The sequence below is a fragment of the Anopheles maculipalpis genome, chromosome X, assembly GCF_943734695.1.
Source record: "Anopheles maculipalpis chromosome X, idAnoMacuDA_375_x, whole genome shotgun sequence".
In the NCBI taxonomy this organism is placed as follows: Eukaryota; Metazoa; Arthropoda; class Insecta; order Diptera; family Culicidae; genus Anopheles; species Anopheles maculipalpis.
This window is the reverse complement of record NC_064870.1, coordinates 17,022,133-17,047,302: the sequence shown is the minus strand read 5'-3', so window position 1 is coordinate 17,047,302 and position 25,170 is coordinate 17,022,133. Positions and strand designations below refer to the sequence as shown.

At 43.1% G+C, this 25,170-nt stretch overlaps 2 protein-coding genes and 1 pseudogene across 2 annotated transcripts; 2 read left to right on the top strand and 1 right to left on the bottom strand.

The window, feature by feature from the left end:
- The first annotated feature begins 8,020 nt into the window (after positions 1-8,020).
- On the top strand, positions 8,021-11,341 carry LOC126564082 (bifunctional arginine demethylase and lysyl-hydroxylase PSR-like). Its single transcript, XM_050221008.1, has 4 exons — positions 8,021-8,027; positions 8,580-8,929; positions 10,496-10,840; positions 10,925-11,341. Exons 1-4 carry the CDS (start codon positions 8,021-8,023, stop codon positions 11,339-11,341), a joined length of 1,119 nt encoding a protein of 372 aa, XP_050076965.1.
- Positions 11,342-12,387: 1,046 nt separating this feature from the next.
- LOC126564076 (bifunctional arginine demethylase and lysyl-hydroxylase PSR-like) lies at positions 12,388-15,146 on the bottom strand (annotated as a pseudogene).
- A 5,874-nt stretch (positions 15,147-21,020) lies between these two features.
- Positions 21,021-23,014, top strand: LOC126556441 (uncharacterized). Its single transcript, XM_050211709.1, is given in 3 exon segments — positions 21,021-21,036; positions 21,039-21,092; positions 21,165-23,014. Coding segments are annotated over 3 exon segments (1,920 nt in total).
- Positions 23,015-25,170: the final 2,156 nt, after the last annotated feature.

Sequence of the window (25,170 nt, the reverse complement as noted above, 5' to 3'; positions counted from 1 at the left end):
CTTATAGATGCCAGTCGAATATCCAAGTGGACAGTACTGGTTCGAACATTGGCATGCGTACTACGATTTATCTCCAACTGTCGCAGAAAAGCGAAAGGAGAACCTCTTGAAACGCTGCGAGCGAAGGAGAATCATTGGCGACTGCACCTAAAGACGAAAGTGGATACAAAATGGACTCCTTTTCTACAGCACGAGTACGAAAAGTCTGAGAAGTTATTGTTGAAGATGGCACAGCGTGATTGCTTTTTGGATGAGATAAAGGTGTTGACTAAAAATATAGGTCGCCCCACAAGTAAATGGATGACTATCGACAAAGGTAGTCCACTCTACAAGCTATCTCCATTAATAGATGAGGACGGACTTATCCGCATGGAAGGGCGAACTGAACGAGCCGAGTTCCTTCCATTTAGTCTACGTTTCCCAGTAATCCTACCAGACAAGCATCCGATTACTGAGTCCATCGTACGTCATTACCACGAGAGAAACGGACACGGGTACCGCGATGCAGTAAAGAACGAGCTCCGTCGTACGTACTACATAATACATCTGGACAGTACAGTTCGAAGAGTGTCGTCAGCCTGTGTGTGGTGCAAGGTGCACCGGAACCGACCGATGGTGCCTAGGATGGCGCCTTTACCTGTTCAACGTCTAACTCCTTTTTTAAGACCTTTCAGTTTTACTGGAGTGGATTATCTTGGACCCTTTACCGTGACCGTTGGAAGACGTGTGGAGAAACGCTGGGTCGTGCTTTTTACCTGCCTGGTAGTGCGAGCAGTTCATCTCGAAGTGGCCAGTGAGCTGACTACGCAGTCCTGCATGATGGCGATTCGGCGTTTCGTCTGTCGTAGAGGCTGGCCAATGGAATTTCTGTCGGATAATGGCACCAATTTTCAAGGTGCCAGCAAGCAGATAGCCAGCGCGATTGACGAGGATTGTGCGGATCAGATGACGAGCGCGAGGACCAAATGGACGTTTAATCCTCCTGCAGCACCCCATATGGGAGGGGTGTGGGAACGTCTCGTACGATCAGTGAAGGACATTCTCAAGGCCGTCGACGATGGGCGGCGTCTTACGGACGAGATTCTGCACACCAGTATTCTTGAAGCAGAAGATATCATCAATTCCAGACCACTAGTAACGGTGTCACAACACGGTAGTGACGAAGAAACACTAACACCTAATAATTTTTTGCGCGTAATGTATGGTAGAGATGAGCGAGTTAGTCCCCCTACTAACCCTAAAATAGCAATGCGCGATACATACGCGAGATCCCAGCAACTTGCAGATTTGATGTGGGAAAAATGGGTAAAGGAGTATGCGCCCACACTGAATCAAAGAAAAAAGTGGTTCTGGGATAGTCGATCATTGGAAGTAGGCGACTTAGTTTATGTGGTAGATGGAAAATGTAGGAAACAATGGGTGCGTGGAATTGTTGAACAGGTTATAAAGGCAGGAGACGGACGGGTACGTCAAGCATGGGTGCGTACACAGAACGGAAGGTTCAAGCGAGCAGTACATCATCTTGCTGTACTAGAAGTACAGTAGAAAGTAACGCCAGTAAGGGTATACTGGGTTACGGTCGGGGGGATGTTCGGATGACAGATGTCACCCGGACTGAATATGTTAGTTGGGTAGGCGCATAGTTTGGGAGCGAAAGAGAGAGAGAGAGAGAGAGAGACGAAAGAGAGGGAAAGAAGCCGGGTCAGTCGAGCTAGCGCCGTGGACGAGTTCGGACCCATTTTTAAGCTTTTTCGTGAATTTCTTTGCTAAAATAGTTAAAATAAAAACGAAACAACTGTAAAAAACCGACCAACTCCATTTGGACCGTAACAGGTATAGTGAGATATAACACTAAGGCAACGTATCACAGTACGGTAGTGCAATTAGACAAAGTCGATGACTTTAAAAAGTAGTGAAAGTGTTCAAGGACAAAAATGTGTACCAACTAGAAGAGGAAAAGACGACAAAAGTAGTGCTACACGGACTTGTCGGTCTTCCCATCAGTCATGTGACAGAATTGCTAAAAGATGAAAATATTGTACCATCGCAAGTGAACAAAATGTCGATCAAACAAAAAAAGTACGATGAGCAAGTGGTCTACCTGTTGTCCATTTACCATTTCTACCATCTACCATTTTCCAAAAGGCAGCGTTAACATGGAGTTGTTACGCACAATACGCTATATAAAAACACTGCAATGTAATGTAGAATTATTTTTCAACAAAACCTGGCCCAATGCAATGCTAAAGGTGCCAATTATTTGGTCACGGGGCGGCCAATTGCAACCGTGTAAAAAGGTGTAAGCTGTGTGCTGGAGAACACGAGTCATCGACCTGCCCGCTAACTGCTGGGCCATCATCATCAGGGACAGACGTGTCCCTGAACACAAGCTAAAGTGCACAAATTGCGAAGGCAACCACACAGCTGGATTTATTGGATGCCCAAAGAGACCAATACGTGTAGATAAACCAAACACTTACAAACGCAAGTATACAAATTTCGAGATGAAGCCAGATGACTTCCCACATCTACAAAAGTCAACACCACTACCTGTTTGGAGACAATACCAGCCGTCCGACAGACCTACCAACCACTGTAATGATACAGGGTTTTTCGATCAAAACGAAATAATACCGATAATAGGTGAAGTGATGAGCAAATTGCAAAACTGCAATTCTAAGCAAGAAAAACTTATGACCATTTTTGAAGTCATAACTAAATACTGCATGCCATCAAAACGAATGCATCATTTTTGAAAATTGCAAACTGGAATGCAAACAATATTCTAAAGAAAAAATTAGACGTATTGAATTTCTTGCAAAAATACGATATAGACACAATTTTAGTAACCGAAACATACTTAAAACCGGACATGAAATTTAATATCCTAAACTATTGTATTTATAGGTTGGATAGAACAGAAGGTCAAAAGGGCGGAGTAGCAATAAAAATTAAGAATAGTATTAAACATAGTACTATGAAATCACTAAATTTAAAAGTAATAGAAGCGATTGGAATTGCCGTAGAGACTACTTTAGGTAACATACCATTAATCTCGGTCCATCACCCAGGGTCGAACAAAAACATGAAAGCCTTTGCAAATGATTTAAACACACACAGCACTAAACAAACCAAGCCTATAACAACCAACAAACTTCACTTCGATTACAACGAAGCCAACTGGTCAATCTTTGCCAATAGTATCAATATCAGCATAGATTTAACTAAAATCAACCAAGGAACTGTGAAAAGTACTCAACAAATTGACAATATGGTAACTCAATTCACACCAATTGTGACACAAGCCCATGAGCTGGCGGTGCCGAAACTAAGTCCAGGGTTGTACTACATAATATTGCCGCATGAAATAAAAATTATAATCCGACAACGGAATACAGCTCGTCGTAAAAGACAAAGACACTGACGATGCTTTGATCTGAAAAATAAATACACCCTACTATGCAATTCAGTAAAGCAAAAACTGGAAGACCATCGTTATAGTATGTGGTCAAAAGTGTTTCAATCAACAAAGAGAAAACAAACAGAAATAAAATCTGGAAATTTGTAAAGGTGATCAAACACAAAAAAAATCATTCCTCCCCTTAAACAAAACAATAAAACATTAATAACTTCTGACGAAAAGGCCAAGGCAATCAAAGAACAGTTCGAGTCGGCCCACTTTACAACTTATAACTCTATTAGCCCGATAGAGCGAAAAGTTGAACATAAAAGTTAGACAATTTAATGCCACAATTAGATCTACTTCTCTTGACCCCGCGCTGCTTTGCAAAACAAAAGAAATTAAAGAAATACTCAAAAAGCTTAAAAACAAGAAATCACCAGGATTAGACAATATTAACAACCAAACCCTTAAAATACTTCAGCCAAGGCTTTAATACTTATGAACCACATTTTCAACTGTTGTCTCCCCGATCAATGGAAGCGAGCTAAAATAATTGCAATATCAAAACCAGGTAAAAGCAAGAGTTTAGCTACAAGCTACAGACCTATAATTCTTCTAAGCAGCATTGGAAAAATATTTGAAAACATGATCGAAAAGAGGCTTCGAATGCATGCATGCAAATTCCCAATCTGGTTTTCAGCCGTCCTTATCGACCACACATCAATTGCAAGGGCTTTCAGAACAAGTGACAAATAATAGAGATTTAAAAAAGTCTACGGGAATGCTCCTTCTCGATACGGAAAAAGCATTTGACACAATTTGGCATCAGGGTTTGTTGTATAAACTAATCTTATTTTTTTATTTTTTTATTCATAAAGGCTTACAATAACTTAAAAATAAAATACTCCTTTCATCTTTGCTGGGAGACATTTCCTTCTCCGAGCCGTGAAAGGGCACCATATCCCGGGTGTGCTCGGTTGTTCCGTTGCGTATATTCCGTCATCCAAATTCAAAGTCGTGTTCATAGCATGGGTCTTATCATGTGAGGGCACCTTATTCCGGGATGTGTGTGGGCGTTTCCATGCTCGTAGTCCTGATGGGAACTAATCTTATTAAAGTTTTCTAAATCATTGATAAAAATAATACAATCGTTTCTTAAAAACAGACACAATAATGTACAAATAGCTAAAGCTATATCGGAACCTTTTGTACCCGTTTCTGGAGTACCGTAAGGGAGCCTAATATCTCCACTCCTTTTCAATATTTATGTATCAGATATTCCTAAAACGAAAAATTGCAGCTAATATCTATATGCGGACGATTTTGTTCTAACGTCATCATCTAAAACTCCAAAAATTGTTTTAAGATCGTTAGGCAACGCTTTAATCAAATATTCTATTTTTTGCCGAAACTGGAAATACAATACAAGCATGCGAAAACTTCCACAAGCAGGACTAAAATTTAATAATACAACCGTTTCATGGAAAAATCATGTCAAATATCTAGGAATGATACTAGAAAAGCGTTTAACATTTAAAGAACACATACAACAAACAATAATTAAAACTGAAAAACTGCTAAAAATGTTATACACATTCTTGCATAGAAAATCCAAACTTAATGAAAAAAACAAGCTTATTGCATACTATAGTTTCTTTCGTCCGTTATTAACCTATGCCTTCCCAATTTGGCAATATTGCACAATCGTTCATAACCAGATGCAAGAGACTGCAAGTCATGCAGAACAAAATCCTGAATATAATTATAAATGTGCCCCCATGGTACAGTACAGAATTGCTACACCAAAGGAACAAAACACAACTTATAACGGATTACATAGATAAGTTATGCACAAATCACTCAAGCAAGTGCCTTAGCAGTACAAACCCGATATTACAACAACTTGTTACATGAAATCAAACTACTACACAATAACTGTAATTACTATAAATCTAATAACATAGATATAAATTAGTTTGTACACGTGTAGGTTTAATTTAGTTTAAGGTTGTCATACAAAGCTTAACAGTGGGTTTTTATGTAAATTTTCCCACATACTGCAGAAAAACGGTCTTAAACTAAACATCAACAATGTTATCAAAAACCGTAAAACATCAATGAGGAGAGTCTAAACGGACGGACCCATTAAAAACACAATTATAACGCTAATCATGTAATAGTCCAATAAACTTCTAAATATCGAAAAAATAAAAGCAATGAACGTTTTATATGACAATGTTAACTATTTCTGATATGCTTCAACTAAAATAAAAATCCTTAAAAACTTTAAACTTTTACACGTTTCATTCATGGTTTCAGCACATGCACCAAAAAAATGCTGTGTGCGGTTCTCCCACGCGAGAAGGCGGGTAACGTTTACAAATCTGTGTAAAATAAATAAGAAATCAAAGTTTAGTAGTGGACAAAAATAGGACAAAAATATTTGGGCACGAGTAAAAAGTTCTCGTAAACAATACCTTGTACATAGTTTAGAATATTACAGCTTACGTTGTGAATTATAGATGAGCGAATTTCCATTGGCATAATTCATTTATTTTCGTTTTCCTATTTCTTTTGTTATCATCTTCCTAACTAAAATTGCAGGAATTATGTACCGTTTTTCATGTTGCTTATTGTTGAGTAGGGTGGGCAGCCTGATTTGCTTAGTATTGACTATGACAGCACTGTACAAAAGTCCTGTTTTGCATGCACATCTCCTCTGCCCGCATGCCGAATTCTAATAATCCCTAATGCGACGTATTGCTAACTGCATGTGTTTCTTGTGTTTGAGGTTATACTATAATCGTATAGCTTGGTCATTCGGTCAATGGTTTTGAATGGTCGTTGTACCGTGCATTGCAGTATAGGTAGCAACACTTTGCTCTTCTGAAAATCCGTTGCCCTTGCTCTTCTGAAAATCCTTCATACATTCATTTACCAAGAGCATTTGCGATCCGTAAAGCCGTTGCCGTCAAATTTTTGTTCTATGTCAGGAGTTTTTATCTAGAAGGCATACGTTTTTGACAGCATTCATCAGTTTTTGAGCGTACGGCATCAATTTATTGACGTCTTGGACCGAACTGTTGCGACGATCGAACCTTTTACTTGCTGCACCGCATTTCCGATGCCCGGTACAGCGATATTGACCTTGTTGCGGTTGGTCAACAGCTTTCGAGCACATTCCTCCGAGATGAAATTCGACATGGACCCCGAATCGTGTAAGGCCCTTGCCTCGAGTGCATTACCGTAATCATCGTGAATTACGATTTGGGCTGTCTCCAAAACACCTTATCGTCGCCCAAATGTGCTGTCATGGTAACCGCTGTAGCTGGAGTGTGATGCAGAAGTGTATGATGATGCTGACCACACGTTCGACACGAGTACTCAGACTTGCATGCTCTGATCTGATGAGTGTCACTCAAACAGTTCCAACACAAGTGATTCGCTGTGACGACATCTCGTCGCTGCTGGACATCCTTCGCGATGAAAACCGGACAGTTGCGTAGAAAATGTTCGTCGGTGCAAGCTAATGGACACTTTGGCTGTCGAGAATGAGGAGGCTTGATGACATGAGCCGTGTGTGATGATGCTGCATTTGCGATGAATCTCCTTTGCACTGACTGACGATGAATGCCGGCCACCTTTCGTCCACTATCACCTTGCTCACACGCAAAATCGTTCGTCGATTTCAGGATCTGGATCTGAACCTGCACAATGGCGATTACATCACTGTATTTTTTCTTAGTGACATGCACGGAATGCTTTTCCCAAGTCATCAATGTTTCACGATCCAGCTTCATCAACAGCATGTTCGATAGTGACGTGTCCCACGCTTCAACCGGTTCATTCAGCTTCACTAACCTGCTGACAAAACGAGTGAATTCGTCCACTAAGTGCTTGTCGACGCACACCGATTGTACTCCCGGAAGATAGTGCAATTTCCGATAAAGTTGACGGATCAACATTAGAAGTGCCGCTCACGTAACTGAATAGTTATCCAATGTTAAAGGGGTGTGCTCGAATGGTAGAGCGGCGTCACCCTTCAACGATGAAAGCAGGTATTTTAATTTGGCGATGGAGGGTAATTCTGCAGACGCGTCGATCATGACTACGAAGCGATCTCTGAAGGAAAGCCATTTTGTATGGTCTCCATCAAACGTTGGCAGCTCGATCTTTGGTAGGCGTAGGTTCGGTGCGTTTGGTCGACCAAAAGCCAGCGTAGAGGAAGCCAACCCCGTTGTGTCGTTCAGCGTACCTTCATCCTTAAGCTGGTTCTCTCGCAGGAATGATTCCAGCTTCCGGCAACGATCCTCGATCTCACTCCTCTCCGTTAGGTACGTTTCGAAGCTTGCGTCGGTTTCATCCAACTGTTCGAGTTTTTCGATTGTGTTGAAGAACCCTGCCTTGTGCCTTTCCAAATCTTCCAAAACTTCCGGAATCTGCATTGCACAATCGGGCACAAATTCAATTTGAAACCGTTCCAGCGTCTTGAGACCTTCCACTGCTACTCTCTTCTTGATTTGCAATGCCTTGATTTTCTTGTCCATTGTAAATTACACCTTGAAATTTCACACGAAATAAAAGAACGAACGAACGCGATGGCGCGAAATTTGAAGGATGACGCGTAACAGGTCGTTGCACTTGAACGCGGGGCGAACTAGAGATGGCGCGAAGCGTCACGTAAAAACTGTACTTATCCGAAAGATCCGAAATTCACCCTTGATAGCAGGATGATGAAGAGCTTACACTTCCTTTTTCCACGATCCGGTTCGAAGGACCAAAAATGTGAGAAATATTCTCGAAAATCACTGGTAAAATTATCGCGGTAAAATTTGTTGTAAGATGAAACCCGTGCAGTCTTGGTGTCGTTCCGTTTGTAACTGTTTATTCATCTGTCCTAGTTCATTTTACATAAATAGTTCATCCGAAATTCATCCTTTTTTTCCTAGGTGTCAATTCGTGTAACGTCAAGTAGTGTGTGTTTACATTATTTGTGTGTGTTCTTTCGTTATAGTTCGAAATTTTAAGTTCATGGAATATGTGTAATTAAAAACTAGCAGTAATTCTCACAATAAGATATACATCAATAACCATATTTGTTTTAGTATTAGCAAACCCAACTGTGTAGAACGGGCTACTAATGTGTTGTATCATTTTCTTCTTTCACCGTCCACAGAACTATCGGACAGATCAGCATGGGTTCAGCTGGGTTACCATGAAGCGTTCGAACCCTTTATGCATTTAGTGGACAATGTGGAGCGAATTCACGTCAACAAAGTTAGTCCGAAAAAAATTATCGAACGCATCTATCAACCAGTAGTCATAGAGGGTATGCAGGATAATTGGAAAGCTGGTCATAAGTGGACACTAGAGCGTCTCGCGAAGAAGTACCGCAACCAAAAGTTTAAATGTGGCGAAGACAACGATGGGTACAGTGTTAAGATGAAGATGAAGTATTACGTGGAATACATGCGTAGCACTACGGACGACAGCCCACTCTATATATTCGACAGCAGTTTTGGCGAGGTAAGTTGGAATAGGTAGATAAGTCTTAGTCCTAACCACGATAAAAGAGTTTTTTTTGCCAAATTCAATTTGTTTACTCAACAATTGCCTTTGAGAGCTTACTTGTAGCGATCCACTACCTTTTCGTAGTCCGTTTTTAAATACAGTTTGCCATTAGCCTCAAAATAGGACTTTGTTTCAGCGATTACTTCATCGTTGAATCTCAATTTATTTCCAGCCAGCATGCTTTTATGATCTATTTAGTTATTTTTTCCATGTTGTTTCATCCATATTCACATATCGACACAAAAATAGACTTTTTTGTAGTTTGAAAGCTGAAAAACGTTGTTGTTACTGATCGATTGTGAGCTTACACAACGTTCATTTTACGCGTATTCAATCATAAAAAACTTCGCGAATCATAAAATACTCAAGTTCGTTCGATAACGAAAGAGCTTCGTATATTTCCATTAAAATTGTTTTACGGTTATCCAAAACACCTGGTTTTACTTTTTATCATTTTTTGCAAAAAAAAAAAACACTTTCGGGCGACCACTGCGATTAACGGGCAACCACTGCGGGTTTGGCGCTACGGCTACTTTTAAACTCACAGAACTAATACTTAATGTTTGTGGGTGATTGTGCTGACTCCGGGTAAAACTGATCAAAGCATTGTTTTGTTTTGAACATTTGCCCATCAAAAATCACTTATGGAAAAGCCCATCAAATGCTTTTTATCCATTTTTTACACTATATCAGCAGTGGCTCCATTATTTTCGTTCATGTATCGAGGCTTTCGCTACATTCGCCTCACTACTGCATACAAGAAGTGGTTTCTACTAATACAAATTTAACGCGAATGTGCCTTATCTATTATTTGAAGCTATTGTGATTATGGCTAGTAAAAAGTTTAAAATATTGCTTAAATTTTTCTGTATAAATGACTGATCCGTAAAAATCGAAATGGTGGAAATCGTAAGTGGTCTAGTTGGCAGGAGGCTGGGTGGCTCGTGTATCCATGGCAATCGGTGAGGATGTGGCGGACGGTGATGTCAACATCACAGAAGCTGCAGAGTGGAGGACTGGATTTTTCTAGGAGGTAGGAGTGTGTAAGGCGGGTATGACCTATACGAAGGCGGGAAAGGACTCGTTGGATGTGGCTGAATTCGGTATCTTCCCATGAAGCGGTGTTGTGCTTGATGGGACGGAGTTTGTGGCTTAGGTCTAGGTTGTGCCATGTGGTGTTCCAGTGTTGGGAGATAAGGGTGTTGGTGAGGTGGATGGTATCTCGACGTGTAAGGGTGTTGTGTAGTTCATCAGGGCGGAGTCGACCATTGTTGGCAAGTTGATCGACTTTTTCGTTAACGTGAATTATCGTGAAGATTTGCGAGGATGCCGGTATGGAGTCCAGGAATTAAATATCCCTGTATTTGGGGGTTCCGTGCTCCAGGGCGGTCAGTAAAGATGACATTCGGTCAATTAATTTTTTTTGTGCCGCAATCTATACATCGGGACTACAACTTATCTATCCACCCGTTAAAAGGATTGTATTAAATAGATATTCATACCGTACTTCGTCTGTTGTAGCACCATCGTCGCAGCAAGTTACTAGAGGACTACGACGTACCACTCTACTTCCGTGACGATCTGTTTCAACATGCGGGAGAAGTACGGCGACCACCGTACCGATGGTTCGTGATGGGACCAGCCCAATCCGGTACCGGTATACATATCGATCCGCTTGGCACGAGTGCCTGGAATGCGCTGGTGCACGGTCATAAGCGCTGGTGTCTCTTTCCAACCCACACGCCTAAGGAGCTGCTCAAGGTAACCGGTTCGATCGGGGGAAAACAGCGAGATGAGGCAATCACCTGGTTTAGCTTGATCTACCCACGCACGAAACAACCGGACTGGCCCAACGACTGTAAGCCGGTTCGTATGCACTGTCCCCGTTTTCTTCTATGGTGTCCTTTTTTATGCTTACGTCCGTTATCCCCTCGTATCCTCCTTTTGCAGCTTGAAATTTTACAAAAACCAGGCGAAACGGTGTTTGTACCAGGCGGCTGGTGGCACGTAGTACTTAATCTGGACGATACCGTTGCCGTTACGCAAAACTTCTGCAGCCGTACCAACTTCCCGGTGGTATGGCACAAAACAGTTCGTGGCCGGCCGAAGCTGTCGATCAAGTGGTTGAAGATGTTACAGGTGGTTGAGCCGAACCTAGCTAAGATCGCGTCCGAAACTGATATCGGACAGAGTACGGGAGTTGCGTCGGACAGCTCGAGCAACTCTAGCTCATCGCCTTCCAGCTCGAGCAACTATGACGACAGCGACTGTGAATCGAATACCGACAGTGGCCAGGAGTCACTTTCGGCGCACAAATCAAAAAAGCATAAAAAAACGAACAATGGCGGCGATAATAATAGTCCGTGATGCCACACGGACAAAAGTTGATACGCGTTGACAACAATGCATGCCTTCTTGACAAAAATTCCTCTCTAAGGTTCAAAATTTGTGTTTGGTTGAACGTTTGTAAAATGAGAATTAATTTTTTGAAATCTAATCCCTTCCTATTTTTCCTACATGTTAATGTATGTTTGTTTGCTGTTTTATGGTGTATTCTACGATGCTGCGCTTGATCTCGGATGGACTTAGGCTCATCCGCACGGGTTTGTTTATATTAGCTACTTAATCTTACAAGACATTTCAAACAGAATGTTTGTTTTTCTTTGCTTGTTTGTTCCGTTTTGTTGTTTTAAGTTTAAATTGGTTTTTGTTTGCTGTCTTGCTTGGTTTAGTGTTGGTGGATACCCATTCGTTATAAAAAGGCACAATACCGCTGATTACATGCAATTTATCGTGCACGTATGTACGTGTATGTATTGTGTGAGTTTTTACATTTAAATATCTGTCACACATTTTCGTCAGTCAATAATGATGTTTGATTGGAATTGAATTGCTTGCTGCAGCTCTTGTCTGTCTGTTTATCCGTTTCCTAGCAGCCTTCTTTCTGTACAATTTCTGAATATTTCATATTCTACGCTGGAACACATGATTTTTTTCCTGCGAGCCTCTTTTTCTGCTTCGATCGCACTGCAACAAAGCGTGCGCAATACATGTTCGGTTACATCACATCCATTTGCCATTTGCTTGCTCGTGCGCATCGTATTGCGTTTAAGTCTATAATTGAATTAGTTATTCTAGAATGTTCTACCAACCAATTCCTTCACTTCTTGCTCTGAGGCATATAAATAAAGATACTGCAAAGTGGCAAAACGTATCGATAGGTCTTGCAACCCATAACCGCAGGCTGTTCGCCGGCGGGAGTTGCCTGTACATTGCTAACACGAACTAACATTGCCTTCTGCTAGTTGCTGGAGCTTGGTGACCGATTGTCTGTGAGAAAGATGGCGCTTTGCAAATGAAAAAAAGTTTAAAGGTATAATGATAAGTATAGTAAACCACTGATTCGCCCGAACAAACCGATCGCGAAACGTGAGGTTAAAGTGGAAAATCGTTAATCGAACTATCGGCGACACTATTATTATCGCCGCCATTGTTCGTTTTTTTATGCTTTTTTGATTTGTGCGCCAAAAGTGACTCCTGGCCACTGTCGGTATTCGATTCACAGTCGCTGTCGTCATAGTTGCTCGAGCTGGAAGACGATGAGCTAGAGTTGCTCGAGCTGTCCGACGCAACTCCCGTACTCTGTCCGATATCAGTTTCGGACGCGATCTTAGCTAGGTTCGGCTCAACCACCTGTAATATCTTCAACCACTTGATCGACAGCTTCGGCCGGCCACGAACTGTTTTGTGCCATACCACCGGGAAGTTGGTACGGCTGCAGAAGTTTTGCGTAACGGCAACGGTATCGTCCAGATTAAGTACTACGTGCCACCAGCCGCCTGGTACAAACACCGTTTCGCCTGGTTTTTGTAAAATTTCAAGCTGCAAAAGGAGGATACGAGGGGATAACGGACGTAAGCATAAAAAAGGACACCATAGAAGAAAACGGGGACAGTGCATACGAACCGGCTTACAGTCGTTGGGCCAGTCCGGTTGTTTCGTGCGTGGGTAGATCAAGCTAAACCAGGTGATTGCCTCATCTCGCTGTTTTCCCCCGATCGAACCGGTTACCTTGAGCAGCTCCTTAGGCGTGTGGGTTGGAAAGAGACACCAGCGCTAATGACCGTGCACCAGCGCATTCCAGGCACTCGTGCCAAGCGGATCGATATGTATACCGGTACCGGATCGGGCTGGTCCCATCACGAACCATCGGTACGGTGGTCGCCGTACTTCTCCCGCATGTTGAAACAGATCGTCACGGAAGTGGAGTGGTACGTCGTAGTCCTCTAGTAACTTGCTGCGACGATGGTACTACAACAGACGAAGTACGGTATGAATATCTATTTAATACAATACTTTTAACGGGTGGATAGATAAATTGTAGTCACGATGTATAGATTGCGGCACAAAAAAAATTAATTGACCGAATGTCATCTTTACTGACCGCCCTGGACCACGGAACCCCCAAATACACGGATATTTAATTCCTGGACTCCATACCTCCATATCCTCGAAAATTTTCACGGTAATTCCCGTTAACGAAAAAGCCGATCAACTTGCCAACAATGGTCGACTCCGCCCTGATGAACTACACAACACCCTTACACGTCGAGATACCATCCACCTCACCAACACCCTTATCTCCCAACACTGGAACATCACATGGCACAACCTAGACCTAAGCCACAAACTCCGTCCCATCAAGCACAACACCGCTTCATGGGAAGATACCGAATTCAGCCACATCCAACGAGCCCTTTCCCGCCTTCGTATAGGTCATACCCGCCTTACACACTCCTACCTCCTAGAAAAATCTAGTCCTCCACTCTGCAGCTTCTGTAATCTTGACATCACCGTCCGCCACATCCTCACCGATTGCCATGGATACACGAGCCACCCAGCCTCCTGCCAACTAGACCACTTACGATTTCCACCATTTCGATTTTTACGGATCAGTCATTTATACAGAAAAATTTAAGCAATATTTTAAACTTTTTACTAGCCATAATCACAATAGCTTCAAATAATAGATAAGGCACATTCGCGTTAAATTTGTATTAGTAGAAACCACTTCTTGTATGCAGTAGTGAGGCGAATGTAGCGAAAGCCTCGATACATGAACGAAAATAATGGAGCCACTGCTGATATAGTGTAAAAAATGGATAAAAAGCATTTGATGGGCTTTTCCATAAGTGATTTTTGATGGGCAAATGTTCAAAACAAAACAATGCTTTGATCAGTTTTACCCGGAGTCAGCACAATCACCCACAAACATTAAGTATTAGTTCTGTGAGTTTAAAAGTAGCCGTAGCGCCAAACCCGCAGTGGTTGCCCGTTAATCGCAGTGGTCGCCCGAAAGTGTTTTTTTTTTTTTTGCAAAAAATGATAAAAAGTAAAACCAGGTGTTTTGGATAACCGTAAAACAATTTTAATGGAAATATACGAAGCTCTTTCGTTATCGAACGAACTTGAGTATTTTATGATTCGCGAAGTTTTTTATGATTGAATACGCGTAAAATGAACGTTGTGTAAGCTCACAATCGATCAGTAACAACAACGTTTTTCAGCTTTCAAACTACAAAAAAGTCTATTTTTGTGTCGATATGTGAATATGGATGAAACAACATGGAAAAAATAACTAAATAGATCATAAAAGCATGCTGGCTGGAAATAAATTGAGATTCAACGATGAAGTAATCGCTGAAACAAAGTCCTATTTTGAGGCTAATGGCAAACTGTATTTAAAAACGGACTACGAAAAGGTAGTGGATCGCTACAAGTAAGCTCTCAAAGGCAATTGTTGAGTAAACAAATTGAATTTGGCAAAAAAAACTCTTTTATCGTGGTTAGGACTAAGACTTATCTACCTATTCCAACTTACCTCGCCAAAACTGCTGTCGAATATATAGAGTGGGCTGTCGTCCGTAGTGCTACGCATGTATTCCACGTAATACTTCATCTTCATCTTAACACTGTACCCTATGTTGTTTTCGCCACATTTAAACTTTTGGTTGCGGTACTTCTTCGCGAGACGCTCTAGTGTCCACTTATGACCAGCTTTCCAATTATCCTGCATACCCCCTATGACTACTGGTTGATAGATGCGTTCGATAATTTTTTTCGGACTAACTTTGTTGACGTGAATTCGCTCCACATTGTCCACTAAATGCATAAAGGGTTCGAACGCTTCATGGTAACCCAGCTGAACCCATGCTGATCTGTCCGATAGTTCTGTGGACGGTGAAAGAAGAAAATGATACAACACATTAGTAGCCCGTTACATAGTTGGGTTTGCTAATACTAAAACAAATATGGTTATTGATGTATATCTTATTGTGAGAATTACTGTTAGTTTTTAATTACACATATTCCATGAACTTAAAATTTCGAACTATAACGAAAGAACACACACAAATAATGTAAACACACACTACTTGACGTTACACGAATTGACACCTAGGAAAATAAGGATGAATTTCGGATGAACTATTTATGTAAAATGAACTAGGACAGATGAATAAACAGTTACAAACGGAACGACACCAAGACTGCACGGGTTTCATCTTACAACAAATTTTACCGCGATAATTTTACCAGTGATTTTCGAGAATATTTCTCACATTTTTGGTCCTTCGAACCGGATCGTGGAAAAAGGAAGTGTAAGCTCTTCATCATCCTGCTATCAAGGGTGAATTTCGGATCTTTCGGATAAGTACAGTTTTTACGTGACGCTTCGCGCCATCGCTAGTTCGCCCCGCGTTTTCAAGTGCAACGACCTGTTACGCGTCATCCTTCAAATTTCGCGCCATCGCGTTCGTTCGATCGTTTATTTCGTGTGAAATTACAAGGTGTAATTTACAATGGACAAGAAAATCAAGGCATTGCAAATCAAGAAGAGAGTAGCAGTGGAAGGACTCAAGACGCTGGAACGGTTTCAAATTGAATTTGTGCCCGATTGTGCAATGCAGATTCCGGAAGTTTTGGAAGATTTGGAAAGGCACAAGGCAGGGTTCTTCAACACAATCGAAAAACTCGAACAGTTGGATGAAACCGACGCAAGCTTCGAAACGTACCTAACGGAGAGGAGTGAGATCGAGGATCGTTGCCGGAAGCTGGAATCATTCCTGCGAGAGAACCAGCTTAAGGATGAAGGTACGCTGAACGACACAACGGGGTTGGCTTCCTCTACGCTGGCTTTTGGTTGACCAAACGCACCGAACCTACGCCTACCAAAGATCGAGCTGCCAACGTTTGATGGAGACCATACAAAATGGCTTTCCTTCAGAGATCGCTTCGTAGTCATGATCGACGCGTCTGCAGAATTACCCTCCATCGCCAAATTAAAATACCTGCTTTCATCGTTGAAGGGTGACGCCGCTCTACCATTCGAGCACACCCCTTTAACATCCGATAACTGTACCGGGCATCGGAAATGCGGTGCAGCAAGTAAAAGGTTCGATCGTCGCAACAGTTCGGTCGCAACCCTTTGCTACGGATATGGCATTCTTGGTGTTGGACAAGCCGTCAGCCAACATCCCTATTTCACCGACGGACATCTCATCATGAAAAATGCCGAATGTGGCATTAGCTGATAGCACCTTCTACATCCCTGGGCAAATCGATATCGTCATAGGAGGCGATTCTTACTGGGAGCTTCACACTGGTCACAAACGCTCTCTCGGCGTGGGAAGACCGTGGCTGGTGGAAACTCATTTCGGTTGGGTTTTTACCGGAAATATTCACCATTCATCACCTGGTCCGCGAAATCTCGCAACAAACGACATTCCATTGGAAGATACCATGCAGCGGTTCTGGCAGAATGAAACCATAGTCGATGATCCTGTGCTATCGGTTGAAGAGGATGCTTGCGAAAGACACTACGTGTCAGAAACCGTTCGCAATACATCGGGAAGGTATGTCGTTCGTTTACCGTTTAATTCCAATCCAAATTTCGTTTTAGGGTATTTCAAAGATACGGCAGATCGTCGACATCGTTGTATGGAACCTCGTCTGTCTGCGAACCCTAAAATGAAAGAAGAGTACGTTAAGTTCATGGAGGAGTACGAGTGTTTGGGTCACATGAAGAGGTTAACCGGTCCGGTGGACGATTCTGGTCAACACTACTACCTTCCCCATCATGCAGTCGTGAAGGAAACGAGCACGACAACCAAGGTCTAAATCGTATTCGATGCATCGTGCAAATCTTCTTCCGGTTATTCGCTAAACGACAAGCTGCTAGTTGGGCCTCCGATCCAAGACAATCTGTTCACCATCATAGTGTGCTTCCGATCACATGCAATCGCACTTTCTGCAGATGTGGAGAAAATGTACCTCCAAATTCTCCACGTCTACAGCGACGGAAGTACCTGCGCATTCGATACCGAGCAACCCCTATAGATCCAATTCAGACCTTCCAGTTGCTAACAGTAACCTACGGCACCGCATCTGCACCTTTATGGCAACTCGAAACTTGAAACAAATAGCTCACGATCACAAAGCACAATACCCTCAAGCAGTGAGCCCAGTACTGCATGACATCTACGTGAATGATAACGTTAACGGGAACAAAAGACATCATGGATGCAGTTGAAATCCGGACACAGATTTCAGAGATGCTCAAATCAGGTGGTTTTTCGTTAAAAAAGTGGACATCAAATGTACCGGAAGCACTGAAGGACATCCCATCAGAAGATTTGACAATTCTTCCCACGCACGAATGGCAAGATCCCCAATTCTTATCTACCCTGGGGCTCGTGTGGGAACCAGCAACTGATATGCTTCGTTTTCGAATTGGGCTACCAACTGCTACGACGGTGAAGACGAAGCGGCTAACTCTATCATACATTGCCAAGATCTTCGATCCACTTGGTTTGCTTAGTCCAACCATCATCATTGCTAAGCTTTTCATGCAACAGTTGTGGTCGTTGAAGACAAACGGGAAATCGTGGGATTGGAATAGAGAGCTACCATCACATCTCAAACGGGAATGGACGGCGTTCTATTCCAAGCTTCACTCACTTCGTGGACTAAGCATCCCGCGATACACTTCGCTACGAGGAGCAACAAGCGTGCAGCTACATATTTTCGCGGATGCTTCACAGGTTGCATATAATGCTTGTTGCTACATGAGAGCAGAACGGCAGAATGAAACATCGGTACAACTCGTGGCAGCAAAATCGAAGGTTGTTTCGCTGGCTAACACAAACTCAATCACCAGATCAGAGCTTTTTGCGGCAAGATTGGCAGTAAGCTTTCGCTTGGACAGGCTCAATGACCGTTCTACACTGGCTCAACTCTTCACCACGACGTTGGAAGCCTTTTGAGGCAAACAGGGTGGCTCAGATTCAAGAGGAGACAAGAATCAAGGTCTGGAAAAATGTGCCCGGCGTAGACAACCCAGCAGACGATGTGTCTACTTCCAGACAAATTGCTGGCTTGTCATCGGTGGTGGCATGGGCCACATTGGTTAAGTATTAAGGTAGAAGATTGGCCTGAGACTGAACCTGCAAGAGAAGAGATCGTAACATCAGAAGAGCGAATTGTTCCACCACGAGTTGTTGCTGTGTCAACGATAAACAATGACAGCAGCGCGTTATTCACACGATTCTCTACTTACAACCGTCTCAGGCGAACTATTGCGTATTGCTTGCAATTCATCAAGTGTCTAAGGGCAAGCAAAACAGGACACACACCATCGACCAAGTCCCAAACCACGGTTCCAGAACTAATCACGTTAGTTCCACTATTGGCAAAGAGTGAGTTGCTTGAAGCTGAACGTCGGATGTGTCATCTAGCCCAGCAGGAATCATTTTCGGATGAGCTGCGCGAGATTGGTAGAGACGTATCGCGCAACTCGAAGCTAAAGTGGCTATCACCATTCATCGATTCGTCGGGTATCCTGCATGTTGGTGGCCGGCTTCGCAACGCACAAATGACAGATTCAGCCAAACATCCTATACTCGTCCAAACATCACTTTGCAGTATTGTTAGCAGTGTCATATCACGAGAGACACTTACACGCCGGTCCGGAATTATTGCTGTCCACACTTCGTCAGCGGTTTTGGATCATCGGTGGACGCAATTTAGCAAAGGCTGTCTTTCACCGGTGTCTTCGATGCTTCAAGGTCAAACCCGTTCTGGTGCAACAATCCGTCGCTGACCTTCCTACTTCAAGGGTTTCACCAACAAGGCCTTTTGCTGTGATTGGCGTCGATTATTGTGGTCCGGTGTTCCTGAAATCAACGGTGCGCAACAGAAGTCCAACGAAAGCGTACGTTGCAATCTTTGTGTGTTTTGCAACAGAGCATTTGGTCGCGTTGGTACCCTGAATACGTACAGCAACTACAGGCCCGCGCAAAACGTTTCACGACCCATCCGGTACCGCTAGAAATACGACAACTGGTTATCATAAGGGAAGATAACATAGCACCTACCTTATGGCCAGCCGGAAGGATAACCGGTTTACATCCCGGTAAGGATGGAGTAGTTCGAGTGGTAACGCTACGCACGGTGTCAGGGAAGCAAATTTTACGCGCAGCAAATCGTTTGGCAATCCTACCAAATCTTTGAACAAAAATTCAGATCAGGAGGTTGATAGTAGCACTGAGCAGCTTACAGCAGCAAAACCATGCAACATTGTTTACACTTAGTTGTCAGTGCAAAACACAACATACACACACATACACACATAACACTCATGCGGAACGTTAGGAGATAAGTTGCATGAAATAGCGAGAGGAGATTGCACGAAACTCAGAAATTGCATGAAATTTAAAGAAGTTCCTTCTTTGGTGGCCGGGAATGTGAGAATTACTGCTAGTTTTTAATTACACATATTCCATGAATTTAAAATTTCGAACTATAACGAAAGAACACACACAAATAATGTAAACACACACTACTTGACGTTACACGAATTGACACCTAGGAAAATAAGGATGAATTTCGGATGAACTATTTATGTAAAATGAACTAGTACAGATGAATAAACAGTTACAAACGGAACGACACCAAGACTGCACGGGTTTCATCTTACAACAAATTTTAACGCGATAATTTCACCAATGATTTTCGACAATATTTCTCACACCATCCTTTTGAGTTATGTTTCCATGTGACTGGTAAACTTTTTATGTCAATATTTTTGAAAGCTCGTGGCTTCTGTGCTCGGTACACAACTGTCTGCACAACTGAATCTTTTGCTGCCTTATACCCTGGCATAGAATCCATTTCCTTTGTTACATAGCTGCGAGATGGCATTTTTTCCAAAACAAAGCTCTTTCATCAACATTAAAAATTTGTTGGGGAAGCTAATTTTGTTCTTGAATTGATTTTGAGAAACTCGAAACGAATATCAAAGCAGCATTTTCATCAGAACTTGCGGTTTCTCTGTGGATTTGCAAAACCATCCAACACTAGCTTTGAATGATGACTCCGCATGTTCCGCAACGTCAGTTTGTAGGTCTTGGTATAACGATATTGCTTTATCTTGGATAATTCTATAGCGTAAGGGTATTCTTTTTGATGTCATATCTTCTATCCATACCAGCAGCAATTTCTCCGTTTTCAGCATCGTTTCGTCTCGATTCTCCGTGTACACTAATTCAATTGTGGTGCAAATGCTGGTGCAAATACGTACCTTTACCAGAATGTAAAGGCCGGCCAGGCCGTATTGCTTAGGGTGGAGAACTTAATTTGGCATAATAAACCCAACATGCTGTCAAACTTGAAAATCCGCATATCTCCGAATCCGCGTAACTCGAGTACCGAGTATTTCGGATATTGACTATATAGCCGGCCCCATTTTTCATTGTACCTTGTATACTTAAGCATTGTGAAAGGAAGCGTTCGGTAAATGTAGCTGCGTTTTCGGGGCAAATAAACGCGATCATCCCGTGGTGCGTCGTTTGTGATATCGCGCGCGCGCTGCGCTTCCTTTCTTTTCCGTTTTTGTTCGTACACCACCACCGACCGGGCAGCCATTGTTGAAACGGTATACTGTAGCATTTTTTTTGTTGGTGTTGCTGTTAATGTCCGAGATTTGCAAATGAAAATGTTTCCCGTGCCGTCATTGCACGCATGATGGCGAGCAGCGGACACGGCGGAAGCACCGATAGCAGTAACAACGATCGTAAGCGAGAGAGTGTGTTGCCGCAAGCGATCGATATCAAGAAACGCCGAATGACGACAGTGTCTTCGATTCCACCACCGGTGGAAGAGGTCATACGCGACCAGAGACCGCATCTGGCGACCATACCCGACGTACAGCAGGTGCAGCAGAATGGTGCACATGGGCTGAATCCACGGTCGATGGCAAACGCGCGTCGCCTGGGTGAAATTACCGACATGTCACGGGTAAACCACGTTTACGGTTCGTACCATGCACCCCCGCCGTTTGGATCCATTCAGCGCACATTCGCAGCAGTCAGTCCCAACAGTGTCGCCGATACGTATACCAGTAGCAGATTCAGGGGGCCAGAAACACGACCGCTGGCACGAGGCAGTGGCCGGTGTCCGCCGTATTTAATCTCGAACAGGTTCGTCCCATCGCGAACATCGTCTTTTGGTCAACGAGGTGTTGCTAGTATTTACTCGAAGCCAGTATCCACTGCCAACGGTAGCCAGTCGTCGGGAGGCAATGAGGTGAGTTCCGGTTATGTTTCGCTGCTGTCCCACGACTTTAAAAATCTGCTGCGCTCAAAGAACAGCACCACCCCGACGTCCGGGTCCGATTCCACAGCTGCCTTCGACCGAAAGTTGAACGCACAACGTGTAACCGTAAAGAAGTATGAATCGCTGATGCTAAAGTTTTTCCCCAAAATGAACGAACCGCCCAAACGGAGCGCTTACGATCGATACACGAGGAAGACGATTAATGGAGATATTTCACGACCGACGGTGCAAGAACAGTCCTCAATAGAAACGCTCGATCTAACCGACGATGACGCTAGCGACGACGATTGTGTGGAGGTGGAAGTGTCACAAACCAAAAATGGACGTTTATTTACGCCGCTCGATTCGATGCTTCCACTGGCGCGGGACAATGCGAACGACACAAAGCAATCGAAACCGAGTGCACCGGAACCGGTTAACACGGCCAAGGAGCGGATCGAAACGAAACAAGTCTGCTGGGACGATATTATCCAGGACGTAGAGCAGCGTTACCCAACCATGTTCAGCCAGCGCAAATCCCTGATCGAGCAGGAAAAGAATCGTCTCGAAAGTCTGCGCCAAACCACAAACGTGCAGGAAAATGAGGCCCGCAACAAAATGCTCGACTATGTGTGCTCCTTCTACAAGCTCGATGAGCTGAACGAACCGGACCTGAAAGAATCAACGCCCGAGCCGGAAGATGTACCGCTGCCGGAGCTAACCAAGGAACAACTCAATTTGATGCATCAGAAGTTGCGCACCGGAAACCAGGTGGTTATCGAGAAGTTTAATCTCCAGATTACCGGCAACGATCTCATGACGCTGCAGGATTTCAACTGGCTGAATGATGCGGTCATCAACTTCTACATGGAGCTGCTTCGGGATCGTAGCGAGCAAAAGCACGGCCAGGGCCTGCCGAAGGTTTACACGATGAATACGTTCTTTCTGCCGCAGCTGCTGAAAATCGGTTACTCAGGTGTACGGCGCTGGACACGCAAGGTAGACCTACTGGCAAATGATATGATTGTGGTTCCGGTACACGTCGGTGGCATTCATTGGTGTATGTCGACGATCGATCTGCGGCGGAAAACGATACACTATTACGACTCGATGGGTGCGCCCAACAATGCCGTACTGAACGCGCTGGAAGACTATTTGTGTCAGGAATCACTGGACAAGCGCAAAACGCCATTCGACAAGAGTGGCCTAACCAAGCAGAACATACGCGACTGTCCGCGCCAGAAGAATGGGAGCGATTGTGGTGTGTTCAGCTGTATGTTTGCAGAATACCTAACACGCGACCACCCGATCACGTTCGATCAGTCGAACATGAAGTACTTCCGGAGGAAGATGACGGTGGAAATAATGTCGGGGAAGTTGCTGACGTAATTGATTCCGTCCTAGTCATTGCTACTTACCGCCGATACTCGTCGTTAATATTCGTTGCTACCGAGCACCAATTCGGTAGGTAGGGTGTCGTCAAAAGATGCAGCTGCTTGACGATTGGGTGATTGCTCCAACCGTCCGTTGCCCAGTAAAATACGGTATGCATGGCTTGGAGCAGCAATGTACCGGATCCGGAACAGAACCCGTTCCAGATCGATTCCGCGTACGAACTCCGCCTTGCGAACTCGTCCGGCTGCACCCACGCCATTAAGCAAATGAAGATAACGTGCAGGAACGGCATTGCGGAATGGATCAGCAGCTTCACGCTGGTCGCTTTCAGATGGTACGAAATCGGTTTCAGCCGCCAGGTAGTGTGTGCACAGCTGATTTACGGTCAACCCGACCGATTCCATTTCCGATGTTGGGAAAATCGTGAAAAAGAACACCATCGTTAATATGATGCAGTACACGATGTGCGGTACCATCGTGTGTGGGTGTTGTGGAAAAAGCGATTAAATAAAAAAAAGGATGCGAACGAAAGGATTTCTGCGACACAGCAACAACAACAAAAAAGACCGTTTTTGGAAGAAAAACAAAACACTTTGTTGGAAGGTGTTGTGGTATTGCACTATTTATTACGCAATTCGGAAGAATACAGCGTGACACCTTCTTGGCGGAATTTTTACACTCGTGAACCCTTTTTACAGTTGGCCAGAGTTTCCCCTTATCTAGTTAAAATTTATCTGTGCCATCCTAGATTCTATTCCGCTATTTATACTAAAAACTATCAATCTAATCCTAGCTTAAATTATTTACTTCCTATGTATCCAAAATTCTTTCTTACGCCTCATTTCCTATAATTGCTATGCTATTCTTATCTTTAAGTAGTATTTATCCTATTCTAACCTATACTAACAATCTGCTACTAATCACAATCTTACTATTTTGCTATAATTTGTGACATTGTATAAGACTATCACAACACGTATAAATAAAACACACGCTAAAACTTATGGTGTAACAAATACTTAAACTTATATATTGCGTGAACCAACGCGACCGCTTCCCTCGAGGACCGTGTTACCAATGATCCCGTTTGCCGTCAGGAGCTACCGTTCATTGCCCCTGGCGATCGCACGTTGCCCGATCCTACCGAACCGCTCTCACGTACACATCGACACGCTGGCAGGACTGTCAGCGGTGAGTGACTGCAATAATGAAATACATCACACTATCAGGTCACAACACTATGTCTATTGCTATAATACATCTATAAATGGTGTTGCTTATGTGCAGGCGCCCCACCTCCACCTTTTTAAAAAATGAAAATCGTATGACATAGATTTTTATCGTTTGACTAGCATGTTTTAATGTACAGTATTTTCCTTCTTGCTGTATTTGTTAATGATAGTACAATTTGAGGTTTGTAGTTTGGATACTATATATGGACCTAAATATAAAGGATCTAGTTTTCTTCTATTTTCGTTCCTTAGATACACTTCAACTCCTGGTTTAATTATAAGCGGTTTGAAGCCGCCTGTCTCTTCTCTTTTTGTTCAATTAATTATTTTCGCGCTATTTCGTTTGATTTTTGTAGTTTGTACTTTAATTCATTGTAAAAAAGTTCATAATTGTATACCGGTTCTATTTTGCGTGTTTTAATATCCTGTGGAAGATTTGCTTTTCTTCCAAACAATAACTCAAATGGCATGTAGCCAGTGTCTGTATGTGGTGTAGTATTATATGTAAATTCATAAAATTTTACCCAGTCATCCCAATCATCTCCATGCTCGTTGGTAAATGACCTTAAGTATTCGTTTAGGGTTCTGTCATTCCGTTCTAAAGCGCCTATGGTTTGTGGGTGGTAAGCGGTCGCAAATGTTTGTTTAACTTTTAGTTACTCTGCCACTTGGTTTAACACCTCGTTGTTATATTCTAGTCCTTGATCCGATCGTATTTCTGCAAATCTCCCATATGTTAATATGAGTTTCAATACAAGAGCCTTCGCTATTGTGTTATTAGCATTGTATGGTAACAGCGTACCTGTTATATTTGGGTGTTTTTGGTAGAGGGCCTACAGTGTCTATTGCGATGCTTTCGAATGGTCTTACTTGCGTCGTAGTTTTCACAGACTCTTCTTTTGTGTGCCTTGTTGCCTT